This window comes from Vicugna pacos, chromosome 20, assembly GCF_048564905.1.
Source record: "Vicugna pacos chromosome 20, VicPac4, whole genome shotgun sequence".
Taxonomy (NCBI): domain Eukaryota; kingdom Metazoa; phylum Chordata; class Mammalia; order Artiodactyla; family Camelidae; genus Vicugna; species Vicugna pacos.
The window spans coordinates 39020881-39045488 of record NC_133006.1 but is presented as its reverse complement, the minus strand read 5'-3'; the positions used below and the strand labels follow the sequence as shown (position 1 = coordinate 39045488).

General features: G+C 38.4%; 1 protein-coding gene across 4 annotated transcripts; it reads right to left on the bottom strand.

Annotated features, from left to right (window-relative positions):
* Positions 1-334: 334 nt before the first annotated feature.
* Positions 335-24485, bottom strand: SLC35B3 (solute carrier family 35 member B3). Of its 4 annotated transcripts, none has more exons than XM_031688091.2 (10): positions 24373-24485; positions 20565-20858; positions 18028-18149; positions 14440-14594; positions 13071-13178; positions 9971-10068; positions 8350-8442; positions 7822-7933; positions 5193-5262; positions 335-3642 (listed from the first exon to the last, which is right to left on the bottom strand). In XM_031688091.2, exons 2-10 carry the CDS (start codon positions 20763-20765, stop codon positions 3492-3494), a joined length of 1110 nt encoding a protein of 369 aa, XP_031543951.1. In that variant the 5' UTR covers positions 20766-20858; positions 24373-24485; the 3' UTR covers positions 335-3491. The 4 variants fall into 4 exon arrangements, with proteins under 4 accessions (XP_031543951.1, XP_006198712.2, XP_031543950.2 ...); XM_006198650.4 differs by lacking the exon at positions 24373-24485 and adding an exon at positions 23843-23957; XM_031688090.2 differs by lacking the exon at positions 24373-24485 and adding an exon at positions 23647-23774.
* Positions 24486-24608: the final 123 nt, after the last annotated feature.

Below are 24608 nucleotides of genomic sequence, written 5' to 3'. Positions count from 1 at the left end.
CAGAAAGATTATAAGTAACAAACCATAGACGCGCATGGCCCCTCCACTAAAAAGTATGAACTGTCAGCTATGGTAATGAGTAATGAAAACAGTGGTGAACTTTTTTGTTTGCTTTTTTCTGGTGACTTCCACTGAAGTCATACAGTCAATCCCCCCAGCCCCGCCCCATCCTATCCGATCAAACCTTCTTAAGAGAAGACGTTTCCATCGACTTCTTTGATTGAATGACAGATGCCAACATCAAAACAGTCCTGAGATTTTATGACTTTGTGCTGCTTAGCAGAGATATTGCAGAGAAATGTTCTATCAATTAAAATGTAGTTAGAAACTAAAGAAAACTGATGACTTGCCTTTATGAATCTTCTCTGGGTACATCTACAAAAATATACCCTACACAATTAAGATATGTATAAATGGACATTTTCAGAACATATGAAAAAATCAATCCCCAAATATTCACATTCTGTTGAGTCGGAAATGAAACACAGTATACCCTTGAATTGATGTTTCTCATTCCTTTCTCTGTAACTGGCATTAGGAGAAAAAAAAAAAGGGTAGTGAGACCCACAAGGAAATCTGTAACAATCAGACTCCAAGGTCTCATTCTGTCATTACCTATTGTGAATAATTATCCACGTTTTACTCCTTTCGTCTATTTAAATCTTATCAATCGTGTCAAACTGATTAAAATGGTCTAATTAATTATGTTTTAGAAATTTGGGGGGTATCATAGGATTAAGATATTTAATAAAACACATTTTGTGATTAAAGTCTCAGAAGAATCCCTTAAGTGTTGAGTCCTACTTCCTGAACCCCCTGCAACACACAGTTGGTTCCAAGGCAGCAGTAAGTCACTGAAGGGAACATTTTCTTCATAATGTCACTACAAAAAAACAGCATAAAGAATATTCTAACTACACGCCATGAAATTAAAACAACAGACCATGACTGGTAGGAAATTATGGGTTTATCTTATTTTCGTGAAGATTTAAAAAAGAAAAAACAACATTTATGGGAAAGTAATGAATATTAAATCTTTCATACACCTGCCATGATTAAAGAAATCTCATGCCAGGAAGTTTGCAACATGGCGAGGTTACTATTCAGTGTGACAATGAGACTCAGAGAAGTTAAATAGGGTCAGGGCACAGAGAATGATAAGTTTGAAAAAGCAAATGGAAGGAGATCAGGTGAAAATTAATCAAATCACGTAAGCTGTCCTGATAATGAAAACATCCAGCGTTTGTAGCTAAGACCTCCATCCTCAAGTGGGGTGCCCAGGCTAGCAGCCTCAGCGTCTCGCTGGTGCGATCTCAGTCCCCAGGGCCAGTCCTACTGAATTAAAATCCCATTTTGAAGAAGATCTTCAGGTGATTCATATGCACATGAAGGTTTTGGAAGCACTGCCACTGTGGGGAATTATTATCTCAAAAATTTAAGGCTAGTAAGATGCTTCGTGACTGGAAGGAACTCAATATAGTTTATATGTTTTCATGTAGAGGTCAAAGCAAATCTTCTCTAGAATGAGTCTTCCTTTAGACTGAAGGTTGCATTTGATTCTTCTTTGCATCCTCAGAATCTGGTTAGTACAATGCCTGGCTCACACTGGGTTCAGTGAGAGAGGGAACAAACGATGCTAGAATAAAAACAGAGCAGTCAAGCCAGTGATGTTACACTATTTGTTAAGAAGGTTAGACAGTCAGCTCTATGGGACAGTGCAAGGACATTCAGTAGGCACACGGGAAAAGCAGAATACGTGAAAATGAGACATTTTTGCTCAAACACAGTGGAAAAAAACTTGTCATGTGCTTAACTAGGAAGCGCACAAAAGGTTTTGAGCATCCCTATGCATAACCTGATAATTTAGCAACCGTGTAGAGCAAAGGCGATGCTGGAATGCATATGTATTTTCATCATGCTAAGCCCTATTGTTTGTCCTGGTCAGATTTTACTAAAATTCTGTGCTCTCTGACCAAGGAAGAATTTAGAATGTAAAGTGGGTTTAAGACAAAAATCACTTCAAAAAAATTAAGAGACTTAGAGGACAGTCCAGACAACGCTAATCGTTATTTTAAAACGTTTGTTATGCCTCAAGGCTGCAGAGCGGTCCTAACTACCCGGAATGAGGTCAAGTGTCACAGGTTATGGTGACAAGACTGCTCTCCCGTCAGAGAAAGCTGCAAGCTCCGAGGATCCCAGGCCACTCACACTTGTGACCAGCTGGTTACAGATCCGGGGGCGTTCCCACCTTCCCGTCAGGTTCCATAGCTTGTTAGAACAACTCACAGAGCTCAGGGAAGCGCTATACTTTCCATTACAGATTATTATACAACCAGCGAAAATTATCCTTAAATTATCCTGGGCTCTGTTGTACCCACACATGCACATAACAGCAGCTGACGGTACTCACCAGAATACGATGGAATTTTAAGAATGAGATTAAATATTCCAAGTATACGTTACTCACAAAGTTTGTGGTATCACCAAGAACATAGATTCTAAGCTGTTTTAACCAATGTTGCCTACACTGAAAATAAAGATTAATAGGACTTTTTAAAATACAGTGGAAGCAGTTCCAAAACTCACCGCTAAAAAATCAGGACCAAAATCTTTCTGAGCTTAGACTTAAAGCTGTGCGAGCAACATACTGTGTAAATTCGCTAAATCTACTTGTTTTTCTTAAGCGTGTCCTATTTCATCTTCAAGCTGCCAAATTAAATTTCACTTTTAAGAAAAACTATGATAATTTCATAATAATTTAAGACATCAGTTATTCTCCTTCCAATTAATTCTGAAACATTAAATCTTGTAGCCTGTTTGATGAGTAACAGGGACTCTGTCTTGTGACACTTACAGGATACAGAACAATGACTCTCTTTACTGTTTTGCCCGTATTCCACAGAGAACGTACAGCATGGCTCCCCGAAAGGATACTTCTAAGTGGTCTGAGAAAAGCCTAAGGTTTAAAGTTTATGTGAGGTTTACTTCCCCTCTTGAAAACAAAATTCTCTCAAACGTATTATTTTAAAAAAATCACAGGATAATTTTTACTTATAATGAAGTTATTCCCTCTGGACTTCAAATCATCAGTTCACTCTTATAACAGAGAATCAGTTTAAATACCACCACCAAAACGGAATGAAAAAACCATCTGGTTTTACGTATCAATTTCTTTGATACGTCATGCTGGCATCCAGTCAGTCTTCCAACATGGTCCACGTCCAGTGAACTTCTCAACAGATGGCTAAGCTTAGAGTCCTTCACACTGACATCTTATTCTAGGCTGTGCCCGGCTGACTGACTCTTGATAGCTTCAGAAGTCAAACATTCAAACAAGGGTTCTGAAGAAAGGCTGACTTCACACGTAACCCATCCACAAATGAACAGCACGCCTTCGGATCCTCTGGCTTTTGTAACAGTCCCTTTGGAAAGTTAACTAATTGATGATTGTTCCCTTAGAGTTCTGTTTTAAACACAGGGCGAATCATCGCCTATACAGTTTGTGCCAACGTCCTTGACTTTCTCACTTCCATTGCTTTGTTTATCAGATCATATACCGATGGCAGTCTTATTTTATCTATATTTTTGCTGTAAACGTTGAGAAATATACCAAGCACAACTAACAAACCAGACCACACATACCTAAGGGAAAGAAATAAGGAGAAAAGAAGATTAATATCAGAGTAACTATTATTTATCAGAATATGATGGTGAGTTCACAATAATTCTTCAATAAAACAAAATACTATTTTATTTTACAAATAATACTTAGATCAGATTAGATAGAATTCTATATTTTTACAAGTATACACGTATATATATATATTATATATAAAGTATTTTACAAAATTCTAAATGTAGTTCACTGGAGTTTTGAGGATAATAGCAAATGTGAAGTCCAACTCCTACCAAAGCTCTCAAGAATGCACTTACAGCGCTGGATGCGTAACTCTGCCAACGGCCATCTCGGGAATTCAATTCAGCAGTCCAACTAGTTATCCCAGTTGGACAGAATATAAAGAGATAAAAAGTAGGAGAACTGGCACAGACTGATGAATACCTAGCACATGCAGAAAAATAGACTAATTTATAGAAAACAAACAGCACAGTTGTCCCTAGTATCAGCAGGGGATTGATTCCAGGACCTTCCCTTGACTTGATACCAAAATCCATGGATGCTCAAGTCCCTTGTATAAGATAACAGTATTTGTATATAACCTACATGTATCTTCCTGGATATTTTAAATCATCTCTAGATTATTATAATACCTAATACAATGTAAATGCTGTGTACAAGGTTGTCAGTGCATGGCAAATTCAAATTTTGCTTTTTGGAAATTTCTGGAATTTTTTTCCCCTAAATATGTTTGATCTGCAGTTGCTTGAATCTGCAGATGCAGAACCCGTGGATACAGAAGACTGCACACTGATGTAAATTTATTTTGTGGTTACCTTTAAGCTTATGCAGTTGAACAATGAAGGTCTGAACTGCACAGGTCCACTGAGATATGTGGACTTTTTCAATAAACATACAGTCTACCCTCTGTATGCCTAATGGATGTGGAACCCGTGGAAAGGAAGGGCTGACTGTAAGGAACTTGAACATCCTTGGAATTTGGTACCCATGCGGATCCTGGAACCAGTTCCCTGTGGACTCCGAGGGACGACTGTACATTGATAGTTTCTAAGTCTGAATCTTCTCAATTACTGACCAGTGTAAGTTTAAATGATGCTAAATTCAAATACACACTAAACAGAATAGACTAAATGCTTCCACAAAAAGCCACAAACTAAAAAAATAATTAGGACACAACTTACAGAATACTTTTCTACCTCAAATCCTTTGTGGGAAAAGGCAGCCAACTTAACAATTTAAAAAGCCACATACATATTTATATATGTAACTTATATATTTGCACCAGGCAAGGGGAATCCCTTAATCTCAACACATCCTCACACTGATTTATACTGGAAACAGGGTCACATGTGCATTGGGATTGGTGAGGCAATTTAAGTGCACAAAATGATTTCTTCAAAATAATTACATACATTTCTGAAACAGCAGAAGACACATCAATAAATTTGGGTCAAGATGAAAAGGATTCTTTACAAAGAAATTAAGGCTGCTGAAGAGGGAATGTGAAACAAAGTACCTAAAAGTAGAGCAACTTGTTGAATTAAAAAGCACTTACTGAAACGTGAACGGTTTGGCAAAGAACATAAAGGAAAGGACAATGGTCATTGCTTTTCTTCCCGTTGTCACTGCAAGGAGAAAGAGGCTGGTTTAAGAACATGCCTCCTATCTTGGTAATATTTTGGAAATCATTTCCTTAACAAACATTTACAGAGCCTACCGTGTGCCAAGATCTATGTGAGATGCTGAGGAAACGAAGGAAAGCAAAAAAAAAAAACACCCCAACAAACAGGAAGTCATTGTTCTTGCCACCATGGAGCTCACAGTCCAGCAGGGTTACAGACATAAAATAATAGAGCTACACTTCAAGTGCAGCTGTAGCATGACCTTGATGGAGGCCGGGACGCCGTGGAGGCACGCCATCCCTTAGAGAGAAAAACTTCAGTTTGGCAGGAAAGAAGGGCTTTCCCAAGGAAGACATGATTAAGTAGACTAGTGGTTATTCTTCCAAAGTGGTGATCTAAAGGACATCCTAACATCCCAACGGTGGGCACCTCCAGCTAAGACCACAAGTAATCTTTACAATCATCTTTATTACACTACCTTCAAGGATCATGGCCTGCAATCTTCCTCCCTTGTCCCACCCAGGTACAGACAGGACTCTGCACACATCTCTGGCACGCCTTCCCCTCCACTAGACTGTGTGCTTTACTTAGGGCCTCGTCTCATTCATCCTCATATCCCCAGACTCTGCAGTTCCTGGCCCTTAATGTTCAAAGCATGAATGACTGAATAGCAAAGACACTGTTCTGGAAACACGTGCCAGAGCCTGATTCCCCAAATCTATTTTTCTTCCACTTTGGTAGAAGGACCCCAAATGTTTATGTGGGAGACTTTCCCACATCTCCTATAGCCACGTGTGGTCATGTGACTAGGTTTGGCCAACAAAATGAGAGCAGAAGTGCTGTTTCTTGGAGTGTGATTTCCCTGAAGAGAAGGGCGTGTCTCTCTCTCCTCTCTGCCCGCCTCCCTGGAGTGGGGATGAGGACGGCAGAGAGAGGCTGGACTCCTACGGAGCTGGAGCCACCAGACCGGCTTGGGAGGCGGGTGGCAGGTGGGTTAAGAGGACAGGGCTGGAGCCAGACGGCCTCTGGTGGAATCTTGATTCTCCAGCTTACTGGCTGGCTGACTTGTGGGCCCCTCACTTAACCTCCCTGTGCCTCAGTTCACCCATTTGTAAAACAGAACAAGAACAGTGCCTACTTTATAGGGTCGCAAGATTAAGCTGAATAATACATGTAAAATACCCAAAATGGCACCTGGTACGTGATGCGGGCTAGGGTCACGTTAGTGGTTATCATGACCACCTCTGGATTTCTTTCACACGAGGGAGAAATAAACCTGCCCACACCTTCAAGACAAGGACTGCATCTCACATTTCTTTATACCAACCACAGGCCTCATCAATACACACAATCTCCTATCAGGCTCCTTCTGAACCGTTATTATCTTACAAGCCAAACTGAAACCCAAGCTGAGTACATGAATTTGCAACCTTTCCTGATAGCACGAGGTGACCTGGAAGGTTACTGATCCAGCCTGATCTACAATGAAATTCCCTGTGTTTACCATCAGGGATGTGAACTTTAAAAAGGAGAGTAGCATATGAGCAAATAGAAAACTTAGGAAGCAAATGAACTTTTACAAAGAGAGCAATATTTATTCATGTGTTTAATTTACTCAGTGACATTAAAATGAGTATTCTCCTAAAACCATGAAAAATTAAAATCAGGTAAAATCTGATGTATAAATGCATTCAGGATGTAGACTCTATAGATCTCTGAAAGACATGATCTTGTCCAACCCAATGGCTTCACAAGAGAGAGAAACAGGAGCCCAGAGAAGAGGAGAGACTTACTCTCCAGGTCCCATATCATTAAGTGTCAGAGCTGGGACTGGGTTCCACCTTTGCTGATACCCCAACCCAGTGCTGTTCATGGCAGGTCACACAGCTTCCAATCCTGGGTGTCACTCCCAGCTCTCTCCATGTGGGAGATGCCGAGAGCTTTCGTCACGTGGACCATTCATTTGGCCAATGATAGGAGGCAGCACATGGAGTCACCTCACTGAGTCTCCCCGTAGCCCTTATCTGCTCCACTCACTCCTCCAAAGCAAAACAAATATGGCCTCCATTCCTCTGACGTGCCAAGCAAAGTCCCTGCCCAGAGCAGGTGCAGAGTGTCAGTGAAAAGAGACGCTAATGTGGTTCATGCCCTAGAAAGCGTGCAAGTGAAAGGGCCAAAAAACTTCGCTTAAAATATACCTGTCATATTCTAAGTGTAGCAAAACTGGAATTCTGCTATAAATGAAAAGTGCTTAAAGTGTTTTTCTCTGAAGGTATTCACTCCATCATACTTTTTAACAAAAAGATCTTTTAAAGTATTTCAAAGTTACTATTCAGATAAATGTGTATGTTTGATTTTAAAATTAAGCCTGCAGATAAGAAATTAAGATCAAATATCATTTTCCTTAGAATTTTAAAGAAATACCATAAGCCAAGGAATACACTGAAGAACTATGACAATCTTCTTTTTAATGGAGAGTAGGTGCTGCCTTTGTTTTGGAAAAGAGTCTAAGAGGACATTTAAATGCTTATTTCGTAATCTAAGCAAGTACATCACTCCTACCTGTTACCGCAAGGAGTGCACCAAAGATTTTGATCAAAGCCAGAACGAAGGAGATTCCAAAATACCCAGTGAGGGAGAAAAGAAAAGCATAACCATAGGTCCGAACTGGGTTCTGCAACACACAAAAGAGCCTGTTAGAGAAATGCAAAACAAACCCTGAGGTATTATGAATGAAATAAAACCACAGACTTTAATCAACTTCTTGGGCCATAATAGGCCATTCAACAATGCAGTCAAGCAAAGATTTTTATTTACTTCTGATTTAATGGAAAAATAATGATGAAATTAAAAATCCCCAACTTCTACAGTACGAAGAGCTTAAAAATTGACTTACAGGCTAGGGCAAGGATACAATAAATTTAAATATAAATCATTTCATTTCAGAAATAATTTCTGATCTACATATATTGTATTAAAGGCGTTATCAAATGACACAAGAGATAGTCATTCTGAACAAGGGAAATTAGAGATACAGAGGACACTATGTAATGAAAGGTGTTTATTTTAAAAAATGTGAAGAGTGTTTACCTTTGAACAAAATGTCACTGCGGGGCCTAGTCCGCTAGTGCAGGTCAGTCCCAACAGAATGTACACAAAACCGATGGAATACGAATACAAAACCTACAGTAGACAAAAATAAGGTGGAAAATAGTGCCATGCAGCCAAAGGTGGAAAATGAAGGATTTTCAATATACGGCTCAATTAACCTATTCAATTAATTTGTACAAGAAACTATTTAAAAAGTAACATCATTGTTTCAATATGGCCTAATTTTCTGGAAATGATGGTTGGTCCTGTTTATAAGTTTACACATTATTTGGTGTACACGGTTACCTAGTTACTCAGTTTTTGCCTAGCTTAATTACTGAATTCAAATCAGATTTTAATATTGGGGTCCTCTGTATGTACACAAAACAAAACCACTTTAAAACTATTTATCAGACATGAAAACACCCAAACATTAAGTTGGAAAAGACATTAAAATACAGTGAAAGTAAGCAGTCTATGGCCTACCCACTGCTTACTTTCCCAATTTCCCACCAACCTCTCCATCCCAGCTGATCACAGTCCTCACAAAGGGCATCAGCGTCCCCGTGCCAGGCACCGTGCTAATCACGCTCTGCGTGGATTATCGCATTCATGTCTCACAAGCAACCCGAGAGACAGGCGCTCGTACTCATCGTTCCTCAGTCTGCAGATGAAGAAACCGAAACTGACAGACACTAAGTCATTTTCCTCACACAGGGGAGTTAGCAAAGCTCGGATATAATGAAGGCTTTGTCCAGAGCCTGTGGTCTTGATCACTGTATAGCATTTACCTACGCTTTCTTCATTGTCTGATCTCTACCTTGTCTAGGAAGAGTGGTGATGATGATCAAGAAAACTCCTGAACAGGATCAAAGTTCCAATGTTCCCAGGGACCCCATGACATAAGATGCCCTATTCTGCTGACAAAGTGACAGGAAAGACCAGTCCTCTATACCCTTAATGCTGTATGTGGTCTATCTAGCAAGGTGGTTGGCTGTAAAATTAATGCAGACACATATAATAGTTTTCCTATGTACAAATACCAACCAGTGAGAAGATATATTGGAAGCAAAGGCATTATTTGTGGTAACAATGGCAAAAAGATGAAACACCTAACAATAACTTCAATAAAAATACTTGGCTTGATATGTTTGGTTGGACCAAAGACTTAACACAAAAGGAAATTATACAACCAGGAGGCAGCAAGGGTAAAGTCCTTACATCTTGAGAGTTGGAAAAGCCCTTTGCAGTTCTAACACGCAGCCAGAAGCCATGGAGGAAAAGATGAGCTAAACCACATGCAAATTACAAACTTCCAAGGAGAACATCATACCAAATACAAAGAGTGGGGAAAATGATGCAACAAAATATTTTTTAACATGCCCCAAACTCCAGAAATCAAAGAGGGAAACATTTATCAAATATGCACAATAAGGTATTAAGGGTGGTTAAGGTACTTTACTTTTTACCTGCCTGTAACAGTTGAATGTATTACTTTTATGAAAATAATGCTGAGAAACTAGTTTAAAAATGCAATGCATACCATAATTATTCCATAAAATTTAGTACATCATCATTTTTGAGTCTGTCTGATGTGAAGGGAGGGCACGGGAGTATTTACCATTTCCGAATTAGAAGCATTATGCAGTTTCATAGCTTTTTCTTGGACATTTCCAATGACAGCATCTGCACACAGTGCCAGGGAAATGAGCATCACACCTTCAAGAAGGCATAAGACAAAAATAACCTCCTTACTTAAACATACAAATGATGATCAAGACTTATCAGAAATTTAATTGGACTAAAAAGCCAAAAGGAGACTTTACATCACATTTGCTCAGTAAAGCGGAGTATTTTTACCCATAAAAATACCCATTTTACCCAGCTGTAACTGGCATGTAGGTGATGTTATTTAAAAAAAAACCTAATGCTAATAAGTTGCATTAATGCGGTCACCTTATTGTTTTTCACTGTCATGTCATGTCAAATAACAGTTCTGCTTTTAGAGTAGGTTATACGTTTGAAAGAAACACTGTATTAAACACAGAGGAGAGTCTCAGAAGATCTACTGGGATCAGTGGTTAGTCCATTAATTCAAACAATCAGATAAAGAGGGAAAGCATAAAAAATTTACCCATAGTATTCAAATGTTTAATTTAAAACACATAAATATGATGCAGTTGTCAAGGCCCTTTTCTCTGACTACGGGTCCAAATTAAAATTCTATACTTTCTCTTTTGTATAAACCACACTCGTAAAAGACGGTCTCTATGATTTCTATGTTGTTTTTAAAAATGCACCAAAAACTGAGGAACTTCTGAAAAAATGAGGGTGGAGAATCCTTTCATGTTTTCATGCTGTCCCCCAATTTTGACACTTGCTCACCTATACCTAATTCAATAGTGATTTTATTGACTCGTCAAAGTGTCTCAATTAATTTAGTTTTCAAAGAACTAATTCATTCTCTCTTCAAACTCATTTTTGAATATTTAAGTCATATTTAATTACCACATAATTATAACAGGTACAACTGCGGGCATGAACAAATCTGGAAATCAACTCATACAAATGTGCACGTCGACCTGAGAAGGAGGCTATTACCTGCAAATGTTTAGGACAGTGGCCACCAGTCATGAAGCTTTACAGAAAGAACAAAGGGCAACCTTGGTTACATCCGTGAGTCTGGTGAGATTTAAAGGAGTTTTCCCTTTCTATTTTTTTAAAAAATATATATGCAATCAAATGTAGCAGAAAAATAAATGTACATGTGTATGCACTTGAGAATTTTCAAGCTTTCGTATTGATTCAATTTGACTTTGTATCATCTAACTTTGGTATCTGTTACCTAAACATACATTTTTATTCGCCAAACTCGATTCTGAATGCTTTTTTCTTTGTTTCAAATATCAAACCTGTCCTCAAAAGAAAACGATGTGCTATTATTGAAGACCCTGAAAATAATGTCCTAGCTCCTGAAAGGCTATTGAAAGACATTCCAAAAATGTTCCAAACAATGGCAACAGCATGAAAATTCTGGAATTGCATCCCAAACGGAATATTTTAAAGGAAGGCATTTACTTGAATATTCACTTCACATATCCAACGTTTTATTTATGTCTATCTTAAGTAACCATTTTAATAGTTAATCTAATTGCCTTTAGATAATATACTCTTACAGATCAGGGATTGTGATATGTGCTCATCAATAATTCTTAAGGATGAAGTATCACTAGGTTCTCATTCTCTTAAAAAATATTCCCAGAGAAGTCAGAAAGGGTTAGTGCTTCACTTACAGTGAGAAGTCACAGAACCTCTGAAGCCACCTCTTTCCATCACTGTCCTCACCCTCACCCCCACCACGAGTACGTGCTCTCACTTCCATCTTTCCAGCATCTCATTCTAGCCGCCCACGATCTTTGTGCGGGGCAAACTATTAGCATCGTGTCTGTTTCATGGTGAAGCACTCCTCCAACACTGCTTTCTCACAAGTAGAAGAGCCAGTTCCCTCAGTTTTTAAATATAACCTTCCTTTCACGGTTGCTGACGTGGAGATGAAGTGCTCCTGAAAACCCTGAGCCACATCAGGAACACCTGCAAAAAGCCTCCTCAGAGTGAAGCTCATTGAAATAAAGCTCATTGAATGGTGCCCTGAATGAGCAAGGCTGGAAGAGCTCACCTACTAGGCTCTACCAGCATCTTCTGACGGCGGAAAGGATGCCGAACTGGTTACATGTGAATCCATTAACTTAGCCCGGTTAACCAGGTTAGTAAGAAAGGTTGACTAACAACTGGTAAGGAAAACTGTGCTTCTCAGAAAGGAAAGGGAAGTTGACGTAGATGATTTCCTCATTCTGTGACAATTTTTTCCTCACACACATCGTCTGCACTTGCTAATGCGCAGACAGGCATCTGTTGTTGTTGTTAGTGCTGCTTTGTTTTGCTCTGTTTTTCTCCCTGTTCTCTTAGAGCTTCTTTCAAGGAAATACTTTTGTTAGGGGTCAGGCTAGCAAATGGGATGATACTAAAATAATCTTACAAGTAAAAACTCAACAGTTTAAAAATGACAATACTGTGTATATAACAAACAATTTCTCTGTAAGGTCTTCAGAATAAAAACAAGATTCCATTACATATTCTTAATTCTTATTTATTTCTAAACATACTACAATACCTATTCTGCTCATGAAAGATCTAAATTTAATTGACAAAATTCTGCACGGCACACCATGAGGAAAGTGTTTACGGTAGAATCTTTATGAACTTTAAGGTTATGACCATCTTTATATTTTATAGCCCAATACCAACAAACATAAAGCATAATTTTCCTTTTTTAGCTAAAACAATGACGAGTAAGTGTGCAGGTTTCCTTTTTTTTTAAGAAAATGAGAATAAAAATTATTATTATGATTCTCCTATAACTCATGCATGTATCTCTAATTCAGCCCATAAAAAACCAATCTATCATGTACTCGATAACAGAAGATTCTGACTACGCAAACAGCCTCCGGTCACGTTAAAATACAAGAGTACTAAAAACAACTGTTGTATTTCCAGAGTTGTGATATTTTTACTACATCTTGTATGGAGGGTCCCAAAACTTTACGTTAGGTATGAGAGTCACAGATATTATACGGTCATTTGAAATCCTTATGAAATAGTAAAAAATTTTTACTCTAAACCAAAATGCCTACAAAACCTGGGAATACAAATAAATTCCTTACCTGTCAGGTTGAAGTTAGGGGCAACCGTGCTGTCGGCCAGGGTGAACCATATCAGGCCGAGGCTCATACACAGGGCAGCAGACACGTCCACCACATTGTAACGCTTTCCTGTGCAAAACAGACACATGTCAACTGCACTGTGCAGTTACCCACTCAGCACAGGTTTAGATCCATGTGTTTAAAACAAGTAGAACGTACACGGATTTTCACAGCCCATGCCAGAAATCGTGACGAACGCTTAGGTCAAGGGCTAAGTCAATCACAGAAGTGCTTCTGACAATTAAATTGCCAGTGAGCACCAACATGTCCTTAGAAGTGAGGTCAGAGGTCCTTCTTCATCTGTTATGACAGTGAGTAAATATGAACATCTACAAAGTTGGTGGAAACTAGTGCCTTTTTTTACTTTATGTATAATATAAAGCTGTGAATTTTCTCATAGCTCATAAGCTTACAAAGTAACCAGAGAAATTATACAGGCTGTGTGTAAGTGTGCAAATACTACAGTCAGATAACCTCTAGGTTGGTGAGGACTGACTTATTTTAGTACACCCACATTTAAAAAATGAAATCACACAGAGTAACTTTTTAGAAGGATTGTAAGGACGTACTACACAGACCACGTCAGTTACAATGTTAATTGTGAATTTTAATAGGAATTGAGATCCTTATTTTCTCCTGTGTGAACAGTTAACCTGGAACTTTATGTGAAGTCACCGATATACACATTTTTATTTTAAAGGCTCTCTTGGGAAGACTTGTAACGCATCAAATGAAGTCGGGCTGTGTAAGAACTTCAATGATTATGAAAATGTGAATATGGCTCATGACAGCCACATGAACAAAACAAAAACTCGTTTCACTGCCTCCTCTTTTACTACTCTTTTCACATAGTTTATAACTCAGTTGGGGCTTCAGAAACTCAACAGCCTGCAGAGTGAGTAAAAAACCACTTCTGCTCAGCCTAAGTTTTACTTCAGCGTGAGACTGTCCATCTGTATAATGGAGGTAGAGAGGGGAGACCTGGAGAGTGGAAAAATGAAAGAATTGGGGGGAAAAGAGCTTTCCAGGTACTTCTGGGCCAGGCCTTCAATGTGCGAATACAGTCTTTCTGGCAATGTAGTAGATTCCAGACGAAAAGAATCAAACAAAATACCCTTTTTATTTTCCCCCATGTCCAAGTTACCGATTTCAGACCCTAAGGTATATCACAGGTATAATAGCTTAGTTTTATTAGACACCGCTCAGAAGTGTTACAGTATCTAGAACGTCCATTAGAAATATTAACCGAAGTTTAACGTTTTTCCTAATGCTAGATGCCACAGCATAGCCTACGAGTTGCAAACAGTATGAAAATACAGCATTACTATACCTTGAATAAAAACTCCTCCTAGCATAACAGGAATCAATTTGCAGCACTTGAAGATGACTTGGGTAGGGTAATTCAGGTAGCCCAAGGAAGTGTTTGACAACCCCATAGTACCCACAGTTAGAAAAGCTATTATCATGTAGGTTTTTCCTGGTATTCTGTAAAAGACAATTTTTAAAATCTTCATTTTGGGACCCAACTCATACTACTGTAAGAGACTGTGTTTACAATGTGCAAATGTCTAATTACTCTTCTAATTTGTTTAGTATTTCAAGAAATATTGGTAAGATATCACTACTCTTAAAGTTACAACACTATTTACTTGTATAAATGAATGTTGGTAAAAATAACAGTTTACCTTTATTTAATCAGTCATAAGTGAGAACTGGCAACTGTGTGAACAAGTGGTGTATTAGAGACTTACTTAAATTCTTAACTGAAATTATAAATGTTGGTTAAAGGCTTTTTTAACAGTACTTTGAGCTACAGATAAAAACATCTTTGACTAAATTTAGAAAAAAAAGAACTGATTTTTAAAAAATTACTGGCCCCTGTAATAGTAAAAGGCACTTTACCTAATTTTTAACTTCTAAAGTGTTGCTCTGTTTCCTAACATTTCCATCTAGCATTAGGAAAAATACATCCGTCATTCTGCTAGAATAACTTGAGCAGAATTTCTCTAGAAAAAGAACATGGTGGTTTTAAAACTCTAGACATGATTTTTATTACCACAGTATCTTATGATTCATCTGTAATGCTGTATTCCATAAAATGTCAAAACAATCAACTTCCAGATGAGGAATCTGACTCCTCATGATCCCAAACTTTCTACTTTGGGTTCTTAGTGGATTTCCTAAAGGAGATTCTTAACCTGAAATCCTCAGAATTTTGAGCTCTTACTGTGAGCATGTGCTTACTTTGACTATAAATACTTAATGGTTTAAAACAGTAAGACCGTACGCTGGTGTCACTAACACAGAAAGCGCTATTCACGTATTATTAGGTTATGCTGCATACTTAGATTTAGCTTCCATTTTGGGATTTGTGTCCATGTTTAAATCAAGGCAACAAATGCCTCCATATTTTGTATATGGCTAGATATACAGCAAAATAATTTACCAGAAAAATTCAATTAAAATGCATTATTTCCACTTACTTTTCAATTTTTAGACCTCTGACTAGTACAGTGGTCAGCATTTAAAACCCACATGGAAATAACCAGGCATGCCCGTACGCATCAGTGTACGCTGACACTGGTTTTCACACTGTCCATGGGTTTAACCCTCAATGAGGTACCATCAGTGAGGGTGGACAGCATCACTTCTCCAGGTAACGATATGAATCACAGGAGGCAAACTTCCTCATCCATAAATTGCAAACAGTGGCCAGAAAATGAGTCAGGTCAGCAGAATCACAAGGAATGATGGTTAGAAAAGCAGCGTAGTACAGGAAGAAAGAAAACCAGCCTGAAACTCAGGAAACCTCAAGTGAGAAGGTTCCAACTCTTACAGAAACTTGGGGCATGAGCTCAGGAAAATCCCAGCTCTCCTCCAGGTCTGCTTCCTCGCTCGTGAAACAAAGTTAGATTTCATCATCTTGCCTCCAGGCTTTTCACTGTTTCTACTTTATTTGCTCACTCCTTTAGATGTGATGGGCCAAGTTGTAACTTTAAAAATACCCTTCAAAGCCAATTTGACAGCTAGATCTCCTTTATTAAAAACTCACTTAGAGTAATTAACACTAAAGTTACAAGGTAATCTTTGGTGAAGAATAACGAGGGGTGTATTCAGGGTATTTCTGTCTACAATGTGCTGCACCACCATCATCACATTTGATCCTCAAAATGGAACAGAGAGAACTTAGGAAACTTCCCTGACGTATTGACAGGACTAATAAGAAGCAGGAACAAGACTCATATCCATGTTTCTGACCCCAAAACTTGTACTCTTCCAAGTACACAGGTATTCACATAAACAGAAGAAGAAAGAAAAAACTAAGCAGAGTTTGACTACTTGAAGGTCTAAAGAGCTGAGACACTTAAAGAACTTCAGAGATGGATATATACTCAGAAATAAATAGAAAAATATGTGATTGGCCATACTGTCACCGTAATACACTTTAAAGACTTTTTCTAAAACAGTTTTTAATGTGTTTTGGGATGAAAAGTTTTCCGTTCATAATTACATTTATTGTAGGTCTATAAATTCTTCTCCCTAATTCCTTCACTTATGTTTAGATCAAACCCAAGTGACTTTACCTTTAAATGTGTGTGGTCATGTGGTTTACAGGCTGGGATAAACGTGGCTGGGGGCTCACTCCCCATCTCTTTTTGGTAGCTGAGAGGGAGCAGTGACTTTTTAAAACTTAACCGTTAGGAGAGACATCATTTGTGTTTTTCAGGCCCGGCACTTTGCAATATAGAATGAATCCTCAGGCTTCCCTACATATTAGTCTTGACACATACATTTAATTACTTTCTATTCTATCACCTATGGCTAAGTCTTGTACAGTCTCACAGCATGAAAATAATGAAAAGGATGTCCTCAGATTCAAACATTTTTAACATCACTGCTATAATAATTTATTGGCAACAGTGAGGTTGAAAGGTTAATTAGACCATGAAAAAACATTGGTGTTACTGATTTAAGTATTTAAAATTTTATAGTTATTTTCATACATCAAAAACATTTAGTTAAGGAAAAAAGTAGCTGTGAAATTTTTTATTTTCACTGAAGGATTAAACCTTCATATCAATAAAAACAGGATGTCAATATTATAGCTCCTTATCACACTTAAACTGTCCAGTACATACATGAAATATTCACATATTAGGGTCTAATATACCAGGATAACCACACTTACATTTACATTTAGTTAGAAAATGTTATATTCAAATTCCCAACCACGTTCTGATAGAAGAGACTAGGTTTTTAATGGCACTGTTTAATATGCCATTAAAAATATTTCAAAATATTTCTCAAACCTAGGTGTCCTTAATTTAAAAGATACTATCATAGAAACTCTTCTAGTTTTGATGAAAAGGAACATTATGAAATTTCTCCAATGTCTAATAATCTAGTCTCTACTGCTGGCCATTTCAAACACAATGATGTTAAGTGGAATGTATCCCACAAAACAAAACATTTACTATACATTTAAAAAACCAGTAGAAACATAGGTATTGGTGTTTCATTTCACCACTTTTATGTGAGTGCCACTGTAAATTTTTCAGTAACCACATCTATTTCCACTATTAAAACATACATATATGCATATATATATACACACACACGTATCTGAATACATTCTCCCATTTTAAGAGCCAGCTATCATTGAGTCTAAACAACATTTTTTTATTTGATAATGAAAAACTTAAAGAGATGACACTTTTTCAGTGTATAATGGAAATGTCATACTTACTATTTTTAATAAATTGGTTATACTGACAAAAATTCTCAGGTATTAAATGTTTCATTAATGGGAAATACGTATTTTACATATAATACACTCCATGTGCCCAAGAAATAAAGCAAAACAATGTACTCCTAGTATACTTAAGTACCAAAGAATAAAAGCAGACAAACCACGTACCTTCTCCTCTTGTCCTGAATAAGCTGAAGTTCTATTAGGCCAAATATGGAGTAAAACGCAAACTGCACTAAAGTCAGGTACCAGCCGTAGGGCTTAAAACCCTCCAATGAAAATATTAGTTCCTGTTGAGAGATACACGAAAAGTGTTGAGTTCAAGGGGCAGAGCCATTTCCTCTCAATAAATTCCTATAAGCACAATAGTTTAAAAGAAACCAGGCCTCACTCCCAACAGCAAAACAAACAAAAAGCCATCCAAATCTCAAGGCTTCTAAAAGGTAAAACTTTCCGAAAAAGTGACATTAGATATCCAGGCATGACAATGAGCAGAAACAGGGAGGAGGGGAGGGAGGACTACGAAGCAACCTCATCCTAGGCTTTTTTCTTTTCTTAAAAGACCAAAATCTTAAAAGGTGCCCAAACAATGAGAGAGGTAGCTTATGCAAGAACACGTGTACATTAGAACAAGCACATTTCATTAAAGTCTATCATCTCAGGCCTGTTTTCCCCCAGTTCAAATCGATAATTAATGTCATTTTTTGGATTTTTTTTGTGCCACACATTATGTAAAACTTCTTCTTACAGAGAGAATACTTTCCATAAACATAATGTCGTTATCATGAAATAACATTTACATTAACTGTTAACAAGCGATTCTTAATCTCATTAAAAGTATTCTAATTAAGTTATCTGGTTTAACAGAATAAATCAAACTATTCACCACATATATATATTTCAGCTGTATCTGAAATAAATTTTAAAAAGATTAAATTGATGGACAAATCTATTTTCAAAGAAAAACTAAACATAGCTGTAAAATGACCCTGAACTAGATTCTGTACATTTAGGATGCTGCATAATTCCCCAAATTTAGACTTCATGTTCAAGTAAGTCTGTAAGTTATTTAGGAGCTTTCTGGCTTATGAACTATAAAACATAGAAATATCTTAATTAATATCTTGGTATTCAGATCAATATTTCACTTTACATATGGCTAGCTTTATTACACAACGCCATTTTCTTTAAACTATTTTAATATGCAATTATATGCAAGATTTAGTAGCAATGTCAGTTTTCACAAAAGTGGTGTTACAATTATAATCAGTTTATCTAATTCTAAAAGAAACTGCACAAATCAGTTGTAAATTAAAATCTCTGCTCATAAATAAAACAGAAAAATTAAATGAAATTTGTAAATTTCTAATTAATATCCCATTAAAATGGCTAATTTGCTCCAGAGCTATGATATTTTGAAGGACAATCGTTTCTCAATAAGAAATTCCAACATTTGATAAAGTTTACTATTTTGGATTGTTCTTCATCGTGATACCTGGATTTTTATGCCATCTTCTAGTGGGAAAATCAGTTATTATAATAAATATTAAAAATTAAAAATTCATATTGTTTTACAGTTAATTCTTATAAGCTAAGGAATAATCACAATTCTACTTTCTCCTTTATACTTACTTTATATTTCATCTCTATAAGACAATGGAAAAGAGTACAATTAATAATTTTTAAGATCATTCTGATTAAAAAATATCAGAAATATCTGTGTTTTAAGAAAACACATTGCTTTCCTTTTCTTGAATTACAAAAGATTCTTTCATGTTAGGGAGTTGCATGAAAAGCAAAATTGGTAATGGCCGAAAATACTCATTAATGAACTGACAACTGCTAGTATTAGTCCCCATTCAAACATTCTGTTACACTAGCCTGAACAGTCATCCATCTAGCACACTGAAGGTCAGGAATTTGCTGCCGGTCAAATGGTTACAACTATCCCATTACACAACGCAAGCATGAGATGAACTGTGGCAACGTCAGAAACGTTTTGCACAGGCAAAACTCACAGAAAAATAAGGTTCTGGCATGGTTGAATTAGAGGAGGAAACCAGCAAGAATGAGAACATAATAGGTACTTCAGAAAAAGAATGATTCAAATAGTATAGCATTAAAGAGACCCCTCAAACAGAAAACATCCTGGTACACTTTTGCAAAATGACCTGTTATTGAGCTCCAGGAATCAAGAGTGAACTGGAATATGGCTTTTGTGCTATCATTCAATTTTACCTGAGAATTATGTCCCAAAGTACCAATCAATACTTAAATCATTTTCTTACGAAAGCTAACGCACGGTTGCAATTATTACCTACATTTGGCAAAACACAGTGTTTCATATTTTTTCATAATTTTAAATAAAAAAAATTAAGTTCTTTTAAAGATAGAGGTACTGGGGATTGAACCCAGAACCTTGTGCATGCTACCACTGAGCCATACCTACCACCAATAATTTCAATTTTTTATGATTATTTCCCTCTTCCCTCCTGACACGTGAAATATTTAACTCTAAAATTTTGATCCCTGTTTTCAGCCAATTTAATCTTAAGAGCTCTTTTCTACTACTATACTAAAAAACCTTAAATTGGTGGATAAATTTGCTATCCTCTAAAGGAAAAGGCCTTGGACAAAACTATTAGTACTGCCCATACAGACCTAAACAATTTAACGTATTAGAAACAAATAACTAATTTTTTTACCTGTAAATATCCATAAATAAGGTAAAATACAAAAACTCCAGCAACACATATGAAAAACTGAGTAAGTTTGTTAAATCTGCTGAGATTTATGCCAAGTACTACAATGTCATCTATTGACTTGATGTGTGGTGACATTGCTTGGGTTTTGGATGGGACGGTGATGGAAATATATTTCCTGGAGTTGTTGAACTTGAGATCCATTGTTCTTATTTTGCCACATTCAGCGCTTCCAAAGTTTTCTTTGTTGGTTTCCTCTCCTTTGTTCAGTCTTTCTTTTGCCGGAGGAGACAAGTCCTATAGAAGGAAATAAACAACTGTAGCAAAACATTTAGACCATTCTTCCAAAATCATCTTCTGCTGAGATGTCTATAATGAAGTGAAATGCCTGGCATGTTTTAGTGAAGCACTGAAATTATACCTCATACTATGAGAGAGTAGTAGAGCACGGTGCTTTCAACATGTTTTGGAATTTTGACAGAACCAAATTCTAGACTTTGCTTTGCTACCTACTAGCTGAGGAGCCTTGAGAAAAGTATTTAATCTTTCTGAATGTTAGGTTCTCTATCTTTAAAAGGGGGGTAAAAAATGTGCCTATCACAGGATTTTTAAGACTATATGAAATAAGTGTAAAAGTGCCCAGCATGGTTAAGTCAGTCCATAAACATTAGCTACCATTACCGAACTTTTTAGAACTCTGGCTAGGGTGACATGGTCTGCTGAAGTGGAGTCACCTCTTTGATGCGTGGCTGGAAATATGAATCTGGATTTTTGACCCAGACATCTCTCCTGAGACCCAGGATCGTACTTCCCAAGGCTTCTGTGACACCTCTACTTAAGAGTTTTACAGGTACCTCATTTTCAAAGCATCCAAAGCTAAACTAATTATGTTCCCCTCAAAACAAACCTGCTCTTCTTTCTGTGTGCCCTGTCTCACTACTGGTACCTACTATGAAGCACAAGCTAAAAATCTGGAAGCTGAGATTCTCCTTTTCCTCACATTCTATATTTTGCCAAGATTCTTGTTAATTCTACATCCATAAATATACCTAAACTCTGTTGGCCACCCTGCCGTCAAGCAACCATTTTCTCTTGATTAAATTACTAGATTAGCTCGAACAGAATCTCTCTTTTCCCTCTCTGATCCATCTTTCACTTTGCTTAACATCAATTCTGATAATGCTGCACCTCTGACTGAGGGTCTATAAATTACAAACTGGTTGATTCTCTGGACTTCTGTAGCACTTTATATATATTTTTACAAATATCTAAATAAAAAGTATAACTTTTTTGTTTTTGTGTCTGCTTCTCCCACAAGTTTATGAAATCCGCAAGGGAAGAGATGATGTCATCTTCGTATGATGTTCTAGCACATAACAAAAGATACTAAATAGAGGACTCTATTGCCCTGTAGTAAAACATCATTTAGTCAACCGTTACCTTGCCCCTTTCCAACACTTTGCTACTTCTGACACACCTACTGGCAATCGCAGTTGTACACACTGCAGATCTGTGCCAGACATGCAGTGTTAAATCCCCCCAGTACTGTGCCTTTGTAAACATCAGTGCCAAAATACTGACATCTCTACTGAAATTTCCCACAAAGCATCTGAAATGAACATGGAAACAAATTAATTTTCTCTGCTGACTTGAGGTACTAGCACCAGAAAACGTGCCCTTTAAAGCCTTTGCATTTAGAATGCAGTTTCATTAATCAGAACATCACTGGTCAGATCACGTGACTGATGAAGACACTGTAGCTCTGATACCCAATACTGTGTTCCTGAATGTTCGCCATATCCCTTTCATTTCAGACGTTAATGGCTTATATTAAGCATCATTTGAAGACACTGGGCTAATGTCCTTGTGATGCAGGAAAAAAAAAATCAAGCGCAGAATTAAAATTAGCTTTCAAGTTAAATGGTTAGTATTTTTGCTTTAATTGAGAAGTTCATGTAACCCTTGAAACTGATGTACAAAAGCCCACAGGTGTGAATCACTGCCTGATGCCTCTTCCTAGAGTCAACACAGACATTTAACTTCAGTTACTTAAGTTACAAATAACTGCTAAAATGAAAAAAAGGTAGTATTTCTAGCACATATTGAAATTTAAAAATAACAAATGACTGGTGATAATGGTGATTTACAATGATCTACTGAGGTAAAAATTTCAATTAATTTCTTAACTCTCAATCTTTAGAAGAAAAGTCTCCCACTAAAGGTAGAATGAGGAAAATACATCATTACAGTGTGAGTAATCTAAAACAACTTGATCCCGTATTTTGTCACAATGTTACAAGTAAAAGAATCTTGCCATTAAACCTAGATTAATTGGACTCTGAATATTAATCGCGACATGTGAAGTATAACAGTAAAACAAGAGAAAAACAAGATTCTGCTCCATTTCTTTGAACACACTTTACTGCACAAAGTTGAAGAAACTGTGTACTAACTTTTGAAGGTTACTCTCTTTTTCCAAGGGAGAAAACTAACATTAGGATTTAACACATATAGTAAGAAGTTAAATATCTACATAAATTATTTTCAAATGCTGTATGTCTCTCATCCAAGTCCCAAACTATCCCAATTCACTTAGAAAAACGGTTATCCAAAAAAGAATTTTAGACGTCTAATATTCTACTGTAGAAGAAATGCATATAACCAACATCAAAAAAAAGTTAGCACACCAAATTCTTCTGCCTTCTTTTAGTATTTCTTTCAAGGAAAATAAAAAGATGGGGAAGAGAATTAAGCTGCAAGGACCGGAAGAATTTTAAGAACTACTCGTGTCAATTTATGACATCAATTTAATAGCCAGATGAGAACAGTCACCTTGCATTGCAAACGGGCAGAGTACAGAACGCAGAACCCGGAAGTAGTTCTTAAAACGCTGTTTTGGGGAACTCGGGCCCCCGACACTTCTCCGGAAGCCCTGAGAATAGCCTAAGAGACCCGGAGATGGCCTCAGGCCTGCGAGTACTCGCCAGCCGAAGGGCAGAAGGGCGAGGAGCGGATGCTCCTCCCTGGAAACCGTGCCAACAGATTTCCGATATTTAAAAAAAGAAGTCCCCCGCTCCCTGCCTACCGCACGTTCCTTGGGATGAAGCTGGACGGTGTCAAGGTTATCTGGGGGGGGGGTGTCTGGGACCCAAACATGGAGAAAGGCCGTGTGGGGACATGTCCACTCCCGAGCCAGTGTGTCACCTGGAAGGGTGACCCCAGCCCAGCTGGCGCCTAAGCCAGACGGAGCGTCTGCCCCTCCCCAGGTCCATCGCCATCACCTCCTGCTTCTCCTCCTGGCCTACGCCTGCACTTTCCACTGCGGCCGCCGCCTCCTCACAAGGTGCTCGCATTCCCGGCGCCCGCGGGCCATTTCCGCCTAGGTGTCCGCGTGCGCACGCGCAGTGGCGCGGCCCCGCCCCCTCGCCGGCCTCCGGCCTCCGGCGGCGGGGCCGCGCAGTCGCGTCTCGCGCATGCGCCCTCCGCTCCGAAAGGTGGGCGGCGCGCCGCTGAGGTGGCCCGGCGGTGCCAAGAGTTTGCTTTTCTGCCGGTGAAACGCGGCGTTGGGGCGGCGAGTGCCTGTAGGGTGGAGCGTTCTCCTCCTCGGATCCGTGCTCCTAGTCTCCGAGCCTCTGAGTCTCCGCCAGGTTGCCCCGGCCGGGCTCCCTGGGCCCTGAGGGCGCCCCGGCCATGGCGCTGCGCTGGATTTGAGGAGGAGGCCGAGTGGAGACTGTGGAACCCGGAGAGAGAGGCCCGTGGGGTCCCCGCTTCCCTCTGCTTGATTCAGATGAAACGGGGTAAATGACAGTACCTTTCTCTGCTTCCATGTTCTCGCCGCACTCGGCCTGCTTTCCCCTGAAGGTGGATGTTGAGTTGCCGGCAGCCCCGGTCCTTCCCACAGAAGTGTCAGCCTGGTTTCCACAGGGCCGCGTACAGCTCAGAGTGTGAGCACCACAGCCCTGCCCGCCCCCGAGACGAAACCTCTACCCTGTAGACGTAGGTGTAATGATGCAGAAAACCAATATGGTGATGAGTTGTTTGCGGGTA

What these genes read in the sequence shown, in the direction of transcription:
- SLC35B3 (XM_006198650.4), bottom strand. Translation starts at nt 23,914, where the DNA reads ATGCGAGCACCTTGTGAGGAGGCGGCGGCCGCAGTGGAAAGTGCAGGC. An exon ending in AGGAGGAGTTTTTATTCAAG is followed by an intron (nt 13,179 to 14,439) that starts GTATAGTAATGC and finishes TGTTTTGCACAG; the next exon opens with GAAAGCGTTACAATGTGGTG. An exon ending in ATGCTTCTAATTCGGAAATG is followed by an intron (nt 8,443 to 9,970) that starts GTAAATACTCCC and finishes TGTCTACTGTAG; the next exon opens with GTTTTGTATTCGTATTCCAT.